Source organism: Rhodnius prolixus, unplaced genomic scaffold, assembly GCF_049639745.1.
Source record: "Rhodnius prolixus isolate KJV_2025 unplaced genomic scaffold, Rpr scaffold_40, whole genome shotgun sequence".
NCBI classification, from domain to species: domain Eukaryota; kingdom Metazoa; phylum Arthropoda; class Insecta; order Hemiptera; family Reduviidae; genus Rhodnius; species Rhodnius prolixus.
In genome coordinates this window covers 270,588-280,687 of record NW_027411620.1, presented here as the reverse complement: position 1 = coordinate 280,687, position 10,100 = coordinate 270,588, and the positions used below count along the sequence as shown (strand labels likewise).

Below are 10,100 nucleotides of genomic sequence, written 5' to 3'. Positions count from 1 at the left end.
AATTTTAAGAAAAACAATAACAAATCATGGCAATCTATAATTCTTAATATTAATAAAAACTATGATAATATTCGCCGACGCGGTCTTAAAATTTGTACATACTGTGCACGAAAATTGAATCAAAATTGTATTCCCGGACGCGCCGCGTATAACTGTTTAGAAGTAGATACCGTGCCAGAAGAAGTTGGTAAGCTGAATATTTTCGAAACAATGCTGACCCAATTAGTTAAATCGTTCCAATGTGTAATTCGTCTCCAACCGAAAAAAGGGAAAATTGCGGTCAGTGAAAAACTTAAAGGGTTAAAGGGTCGCGTCACTTATTTACCCCTCCCTTTGCAGAAAAACGTGGACCTACTTCCGAATGAATTGCCCCAAAATCATGAAGTGGTTGTACTGGTTAATGGCGTACCTACTCAAAACCGAGTCATATGGCGAGATTTAGTGAGCGCGAATAAAATTTACAAAGCGATTGCTGCTTTAAAAGAAATTAACCCGTTGTACGCGAACGTAAATCTAAATGTAAAATTATTACCGAATATTAACGAAAATATAGGTAACAAATATACTTTTAAGGATGTATCCGGGGCATCCATAAAAAAAGTAGATAGTGCAACTTTTTATAAAACCGGATTTTATACTTTTCACTCCCTTCATCCGATAAATATGAGCGCGGTTGAATCGAGCGAAATCGAATCGTATCAAATGCAGCAAATGAAGGGAGAGTATGTGTCGGTTTTTGATAAAAATTTAGATTATTTAACATTTCCGCATCTATTTCCTAAAGGCAGGTTCGGAAAATTTGACATAAATAGAAATATTCCTCTGTCGGACGCTGAGTATCGTAAAACGCGAATATTGAATAAAGACGGGCGATTTCGGCGGGATCCTTGTTATTTATTTCATTTGTTAAATGACAGTGAATTTAAATACCTTGGCGGGGCCATTGCCCACTTGTTAAACGTTCGCGCGTACAAACCGTACACGGTCAATGATATTTTAACTAAAGTTACCGTAAACGATGAACAGTTGGAACAACATTTAATCAATTTATTTAGTTCGTTACGGGGTACTAAGGAGTATTGGCAACGTCGTCGCCAAGAACTCAATGCCATGACACGCGATTTTGGGGCGCCGACTTTTTTTGTAACTTTGTCATGTGCAGAATATGATCATTCCGAGTTATTGCAATACATTGTCAAAATTAATAAAGATGTTCCTAACGTGGAGAAAATGTCCGCCGGGGAGTTATGTGCGTTAGATCCGACTAGCGTATGCAGATATTATCACCGTCTCATCCGAAATATGTTCAAGTTCCTAATTAACGATAAAATAAACCCGGTATTAGGTTTCGTAGAGCACTATTTTTGGCGCGTAGAATATCAAGAAAGGGGAGCGCCGCATTACCACATGTTATTGTGGATTCGGGATAGTCCGGAAATTAATAACGTCTCCTTAAAAAACGTTGCCGATTTTATTAATACATACATTTGTGCTCGGTTGCCGGATCCTTTAGAGTCACCTGTCTTACACTCGTATGTTCGGAAATATCAAATGCATAAGTGCAACTCATACTGTCAACGTAAATATCGCGTTAAACAAAAAATTTATACCAGATGTCGGTTTGGATTTCCGCGTAAAGTTACTGACGAATTAATAATTAATGACATAATTTCTACAATCGCGTCTAGAGTTAAAGGTTTCGGTCCGAAACGTGTTTATGACTTGCCTAGACAGAGAAGTGAGGTTCGCGTTAATGACTACAACCCTGTCCTTCTATTAGCTTCCGGCGGGTTTAACGTTGACGTGCAATTTGTTAAAGACGGTGATTTGAGATTAGTCATTTACGTAACTAGTTATATATCTAAAAATGAAAAAACGGAATTAGAAGATTTGTGGGCTGATATATGTAAAGAATCGAATAAAAAAGCGTTGTGGAGTTTAGGCTTAAAAAAATTAACGCATCGGCAGATCGGGTTATACGAAACAGTGGATCGGTTACTCGGGCATCATTTGTACGGTAAATCGGAAGATATGAGATATATCAGCACCACGTTTCGCGAGAATAGAAAACTATGTTTAAAACCGTATAATGAACTAAAAAATATGCCGGCTAATTCCACGGATATATATTTGAAGTCATGGCTGAACGACTATTATCCGAATCGACCCGACAATCTAGAAACATTAAACTTGTACGATTTCTGTCGTTATCACGATCTTTCCCGCGATCAATTAGAAGCCGAAAACCGAATAAAATTAAAAAATAATGTTATTTTAAGAAAGCGCGGTAAACCTTACGTGATTCAACACCCCATTTACAAAACGTTAAATACAGAACAAGACCGCAATAAGTATTATCATTCCCTTTTACTTCTTTTTAAACCGTGGCGAAATGAATCGGATATTTTAAAAGGTTTTCGGACGTACCAAGAAGCGTTTGACCATTATTCCGCGGAATTAAAAGAGGCCATGACTTACCACGATAAATTAATTATGATTGAAGAAGGAATCAAAGAACTTCAGAGTAAAATTGCGGAATTCAAAGAAGAGAATTTCATTAATTTAGAAGAGGATAATATTATCCGAGAAGTGCAGGATGCAGACGTGGCGATGTTGGAAGTTTGCGCGGCGATGTATACTAACATTGATGATCGCGATAGTAAATTTAATTTAAACGAAGATCAGAGCCGGATTTTTAATAAAATATCTAAAACACTTATCGACCAAAGTCAAAAAAAATGCAATAGTCAAATAAAATTATTCGTATCTGGTGTGGGCGGTACGGGTAAATCGTATCTCTTAAAAGCGTTAAAAGTTTGGATTAATAATACATTTCCGCCTAAGAAAGACACTGTTTCAGTGGCTATAACGGCTCCGACCGGCCTGGCTGCATATAATGTAAATGGCGTCACCATTTACCGGCTTTTATCGCTCCCGGTAGAGCACCAGCAAACCGCCGAATATAATAAATTAAACGTCGAAAGCTGTCGGGCGATTAGGCACGTTCTTCAAGACATGAAATTGTTGATAATAGATGAAATTAGTTTAGTTTCGAGTCTCGTTTTCGCTTATATTCATCTTCGGTTAACGGAAATTGCCAAAAATAATGAACCATTCGGAAATTTTAATATTTTACTTTTCGGTGATTTGTTACAATTGCAGCCAGTTAAAGGTAATCAAGTTTTTAAAAAATTAACTCGCATCGAATGCAAATCCAAACTCGGGTCTATCGGTTCTGCTGATCTTTGGTCGATGTTCGACTACGACGAATTAAAAATTAACGTGAGACAGAAAAATGATAAAAGCGGTTTCGTAAACACTTTGCTCAATATTCGGTCAGGTAATATCTGCGCAGAAGACATCGCACTATTAAACTCGCGTGTTTTGCCAAAAAATGATTTAAATAATGTAATTGAAAATTATAAAGAATTACTCGATTCCGGTAAAAATCCGTTATGTCTCTTCGCGACTAAAGCTCAGTGCACAACTTTTAATAAACTTTATTCAGATAAATTTGCGAAAGAAATAGTCACAATAGATAGCATCGATGAAATTGATTATAATTTTAAACTCTCGAATAAAAAAATAAAAGATTTGAACGTTTTAATTAATAAAATTTCGGAAGACGTCTCTCGTACGGCTAATTTATCTAAAACAATAAATTTATTTGTTGGCGCGAAAATAATGGTTAAACGAAATATCGATATTGCTAACGGAATTGTAAACGGAACAATCGGTACAGTTGAACGGTTTGTTTATAAAGGAAACGTGGTAGATACTTTAATAATTCTCGTGAATAACAAGCCCTTTTCTTTAGAAAGGGTTAAAGCGCGATTTCTGTTGTTAAAAAATATTTACGTGCATAGGAAACAATTTCCGGTGACTCTTTCGTACGCGGTAACCATCCACAAATCTCAAGGCTTAACCTTGGATTGTTTATTCACGAGTTTAGGTAAAGAAGTGTTTGCACCGGGTATGCACTATGTAGCTCTCTCGCGGGTCACTAATTTAACCGGTTTGTATTTAATTGATTTCGATTCGTCAAAAATAAAAGTAGATACGGACGCGATAAGTGAATACCGTCGTTTAAATAAAATGATCCAATCACCACGTTTGCAAACTGCGAATAATAATATTCGCGTTTCCCCCACCATCAATTTAACAAAAGAAGAATCCCTTCTCCAATCAAATGTTAATCGCGAACTTTGTTCTAAAACGGAAATATTTGGCTTACCGAATTCTGACGGCGTTTCGTGTTACGCGAATGTTGTGGCACAGTGTTTGATTAATATAAATTCCGTTAAATTTAACCTAACGAATAACCTCGTCAATAATATAAACTTAACTTTCCCGGATCCAAAAACTCGCGATAACTACCAAAAAGTGAGTGTAACTTGCGAATTATTTAATATTTTAAAATCCGGAATAACTCGTGGAACCAAAAAATCTAACACCAAAAGACTCCGCGAATTAATTGCTCACGGTAGCGACATAAACTTCAACGCTAATATTCAGCAAGACGCGCAAGAATTTCTATCGTTCGTAATAAATGCTTTAAAAACAGAAAATTACATTCCGAGCAAGTTATTTGATTGCACAGTTAAATTCGTTAGAAAATGTTTCAATTGCAATCATTATTGGGATGACGTTCCCATTAATCCTGAAGTAATGTACTTCCTAGAATTCGGGGTTGTGCAAAATAACGAACCGGTTAGTTTTCTATCGTTATTCGACTATAAATTATCGGATATAACTTGTTCAGAATGCGGGGAAAATAATATTTATATTAAAAGTAAATTAAATTCGGTATCGGATTATCTAATAGTAATATTAAAGCGTTACCAAGGAAATCGTGTTTTAAATGAAATTCACTCTTTCGATGAAAATAATGTTAAAATTGACGGCTTTAATTTCACACTGGCGTCCGTGATTTACCACTACGGTTCAGGCCTTAATTCCGGTCACTATGTTTGCGCGATAAAAAGTCAAAATAATTCGTGGACTTCGTTAAATGACGAAATTATAAATTATAATTTTAAATTCAATCCGGGATTAAAAGACGCGTACATTTTAATGCTAAAAACAATGTAAAAACAAAAATCGAAACCGATATATTTTTAATTTAAAATATTTCATTTCGGTCGTTAGAGAGCCAGCAGGTAACGGACATTAGGACTGACTGCATGTGATTTCTATTTAATGATAATATTAATTAATTTGTTTGTGCATGTTTCTCTTTTAAAAAAATATATGATTGAAATAGAATTTGTTTTTCGCAATGAATCTTTATTGTTGTCCCGATATATTTTTTATATTGACACGGTCAATACAATGAAAATATGTCATTTTAGTTTTAAATAAGATATGGGCCAATTTAGGCCTAAGCCTTACAGTGTTGTCTGTAACAAGAAATCGAAAAACACACTATATATTATTTTTCCATTGAACAAAGAAATTTATTTCATTGTAATTTACATATATATTTGCGATTAAAACAAATTCAATGTCATATTCTACAATATTTATTAGTTAATTTCTTTATTTTATTTAATTCCATGTTTTCAACAATTTTACTCAATAATTTATTTCTACTATTCATAAATTTTTGAAATTCCTTTGATGAATCTTTCACAGCTGAGTAATAAAAACGTTAAATTAACTAACTTCCAACTTCTTTACCTATTTTTTGAAATATTACGCTCGTAGTTTTTTTTAATGATGTAGAAAACTTTAAGATAACCAACTAAAATTAATTAAATTTGATGCAGTTCTAAGGATTGTAGACCTAATTCAGAGGAAGCAATATACATAATGTTAAATAAATCCTCCTCACTGTGAAAGGTTTGTTGTATATAATTATTTTATTACATCAATTGCAATGTTTTGTTATATTATGTGTGACTAAAACTAACTGACGGACTAAATCCGCCGAAGCCGGTCCCAAGCCCTGGTTGTAAAAGGATGAGGGGTCCGTTTCATTATGTTGCAGATATAAAGGCAAACTGTACGCAGAGAGATCATATTCAAAGATGTCTATGAAGTTTAAATATTGTTCGTCATAGGACTATGAAACTATAATTAAAACTGTCCAAAAGGTACAAAAATCTCTTTAACAAAAACTTACAGTTTAAAATGTTAAGTATAAGGGTTGATTAAACGACAAAAGGTACACAAATCAGCGAGTACCCAACATTTCATTCCTATTACAGCTCGTAATAATTTGAGCAATTTAGAAAGTTTTTGAAAATATTTATGTTTTTTTTAAATTTCTTTCTAATTTTTCCCCATTTTTATAAAAGATTTCTCTTACTATTAGGTTTTCTGATAACATTCCCCTATGAACAGTGTCTTGTTCACATCCTTGCAGAAGATATTAGAAAAAGAATCCATTGTACTTTTGCAAAATTTGATATCATTTAAGTAAAATTTTACTGCATTAAATTTTCATTAATATTTTTTACATTTTATTTCACGTCTCAGACCCTTATGCTGGCCATTTTTTGTCAATAAAATATTTTTGCTCAGTGAAGAGTAGCACCCATTTAATTTAAATAGATTGTAGCAGGAGTTATTAAACGCTTAAAGCAAAGGTTTTTTATGAGACGCTATTCTATTAAACAATAGAAAAATTCATCACGTTTTTAAGAAAATTCACCATCACCAACATACATTGACAAATTCATTCTTATTATTACTTTGACATTAGATTCAAGTACAATTTAAGAACTTCTTTACATTGTCGTTTAAACTTCATCCTTTGATTAAACAGATAGGCCCAATACTTTGCCAAATGGTCAAATGTTAATTAAAAAATAAGAGTTAATTAATTATACATATTTATAATTATACAGTCAATTTATACAGCTTCCTTTACATCTTTCCTCATCTGATTATACACATGATTTTTTGTTTTTTTATTTGCTTTTTAGTGCAACAGTCTGCATAGGAAGTTGACCTTCAGAGTATTGGTTCTCCAAGCATTTCTGGCCAGAGCTTTTTTTCTCCATTACCTGATTTCCAGCTTTCTGAGGTACTCCAATTCCTCAGTCTACCTCCGCAGGCTTGTGACAACTTCCCCCCGCTACACGCGTATTATAGACTTACACTCTAACACCTACATGGACTAAGTAGTACATTACATCAAGTACCTCGCTACTGGTTTCTTCAGCAAGTGTGAATCAAGTCACAACCACCTATGTAGACTTATAGGGGACTATAGCATGGACACGGTGCACAGGCACAGGATAGTTAAGGACTCCCTGAAGTAAAACTTCCCTTAGAGGCTGAGGGTTTTTCATTGTTTTTCCCCTCAATACTTACTTTTATACTATATCCTGTAACAATTTATGTAATTAGCTGGAGGTTATAGTTATGGCACTCCTATGTACATAAGTAACATGTATATACCTTCAATTGTTAAATAAAGTTTATTCTATTCTATTCAGTCTAGCTCCTTCTAGGTCTGCCTACTTTCCGTCTACTCACCAGTCAGTCCTTCCACAGCTTTTTAACTCATCAGTAAAATGGAAGACAACGTATACTTTTAGATGAGGCCATTACTATTACTTTTACTGATTATTTGATTATCAAAATTTTATACAAGTACTCAATTAAAGGGACTTCATATATTTATAATTTAGAAATCAATTTTTATTAAAAATAGGTAATAAACAATACCTATTCAAGACTAAAATTTCTTTTAACTCCGTGATTCAGTTTATAACTGTGATAGACCAACAAAGTTTATCTTTTTTTTTTATATCTATTTGAGTGTTATGTGAGTATAATTTAATGATTATTCAAAATAAAGAGCGTAGTAAAGATAAAAAAAGAATAATTTGGAACAGAGTTAAGGTGCCTGTTTATTGACATTTATTAAGCCTTAATAAAATACATTTCTATATTAGCAGAAAATATTTTATTGACAAAAAATGGCCAGCATAAGGGTCTGAGACGTGAAATAAAATGTAAAAAATATTAATGAAAATTTAATGCAGTAAAATTTTACTTAAATGATATCAAATTTTGCAAAAGTACAATGGATTCTTTTTCTAATATCTTCTGCAAGGATGTGAACAAGACACTGTTCATAGGGGAATGTTATCAGAAAACCTAATAGTAAGAGAAATCTTTTATAAAAATGGGGAAAAATTAGAAAGAAATTTAAAAAAAACATAAATATTTTCAAAAACTTTCTAAATTGCTCAAATTATTACGAGCTGTAATAGGAATGAAATGTTGGGTACTCGCTGATTTGTGTACCTTTTGTCGTTTAATCAACCCTTATACTTAACATTTTAAACTGTAAGTTTTTGTTAAAGAGATTTATACTTAAATGTGAGTGTGATTCCGCTATGAACAACAACAACATCAACAACAACAACAACAACAACAACAACAACAACAACAACAACAACAACAACATCAATGACACATTTGAAGTAAGTAATAAAAAAACTAGTACAATTATTTTGGGTAAAAATAATAATAAGCAAACTCACTTTTTTTTTTGTTTCACACAGATAATTGAAAGAATTTTCTTTCACCCCATGGTTGAGAACATCAGAACTGTTAGACAAATTCTACAAGTGTTTAATAATTTGAATATTGCCGCAATGGCCATAGAACACGACGAACTCAACGAATACCACATTTTTGCAAATATTAAGAACTTTTTTTCAGGGAGATTCGTACCGATCATATTAACAGCAGCTGACACATTAACACTTGTAGAAAGAGAAACAGTGAATGGTGTTCCATGTCTATCGTTTAGAAATAGTTCAACTATTTTTATCTTCAGATTTAAACCACAAGGTCCTTTAACGATAAGTAATTACGAATATTCATTGAGAATAAATCGTAGTTGTTGTTGCTGTATAATTCACAATAATTATTTAATTCCATTAGTAAATAACTCGGATTCTTTAAAAATTAAAAGCCTTAAAGCACTTATCTCAAATTGTTTGTGATGTGGTGGTGGTGGTGTAAAAGATACATGAATCATGCACAAATCTCTTCTTTTTTTTTTGATATACTAAATGTTAAGATGTGTCCAAAATAACCTTCACATATATATATGTATGAATTTTGAAATAAAATGAGTGATATAGTCTATATTTTGTAAATACCTTATTGTAAAAAAAAAAAAATTAGTACTCACACACACACTATCCAGATGTTTGGAAAAAAAATGTACATAGCTTGCTAATATGATCACATACTTTGTAATATTTATGTAATGTTTTTTCTTTTTTTTTTTTTTACCTATATGTATTTATTTTTAAATAATGTATTTTTTAGGGGAATGCAATTAAATAAACACATGTTATTTTTTTTTTTTTTTTTAACCATATATTTTAAAATTAATATAATAAATAAAATTAATATAAAATAATATAAAATTAATATAAAAAGTTAAAAAAAAATAATTAAAAATAAAATTTAAAAAAAATTATATAAAAATTTAAAAAAATAATTAAAAATCAAAAAAAAAATTTCTTCATCTGCCTGTGAAAAAAAAATACACAATTAGTATTATATAGAAACTAGCATATTTTTTTTTTTTTTTAGTAGAGAAACCTCTTACCATAAGCCACGCCCCCTCCTCCTCCTCACGTCGGGGCGGGCGTTGGATTTGCATTTATACTATGAAACAAAAAAAAAAAAGTTAGGAAACACACATTGGAAACAAACATATTTTTTTTTTTAGCTAAATCATTAATTTAAAAAAAAAAACAAACAAACTCACATCATGGGCCTCAACGTGCCCATCTCCTCATACACTGGACACCTCCGGGGAGGTGTCCAGGTGCCTGGCACACATATCAGCGCCTTACACACTGAACATGTAAACTGTAACAGAAAATTGTGAACTGTAACAGAAAAAAAAAAATACACACGAATTTGTAAAAAAATAAAAAATAAAATAAAAAAAAATATTCCAAAATATTTTTTGTTGAAAACAATTTATATATAATAAAGATTGTCAAAGGTACTTACAAATTTTTGTGGAGTTGTGTCCATTATTTTGTTCTGTCATCATGAACATCTTGCTTTTATACCTAAAACTTATCGTTGTATGAACTTCCTTTTTCACTCGT

General features: G+C 32.2%; 1 protein-coding gene and 1 long non-coding RNA gene across 2 annotated transcripts; both read left to right on the top strand.

Annotated features, from left to right (window-relative positions):
* Window positions 1-210: 210 nt before the first annotated feature.
* Window positions 211-5,929, top strand: LOC141457650 (uncharacterized). The gene has a single exon (XM_074134853.1). The coding sequence runs from the start codon at window positions 211-213 to the stop codon at window positions 5,089-5,091; it is 4,881 nt and encodes a 1,626-aa protein (XP_073990954.1). The 3' UTR covers window positions 5,092-5,929.
* Window positions 5,930-5,938: 9 nt separating this feature from the next.
* LOC141457651 (uncharacterized) lies at window positions 5,939-7,440 on the top strand. Its single transcript, XR_012460429.1, has 2 exons — window positions 5,939-6,095; window positions 6,930-7,440. It is a non-coding gene; the product is annotated as an uncharacterized lncRNA (long non-coding RNA).
* Window positions 7,441-10,100: the final 2,660 nt, after the last annotated feature.

Excerpts from the sequence above, each read along its gene's own strand:
- LOC141457650 (XM_074134853.1), top strand. The coding sequence starts at position 211 with ATGCTGACCCAATTAGTTAAATCGTTCCAATGTGTAATTCGTCTCCAA.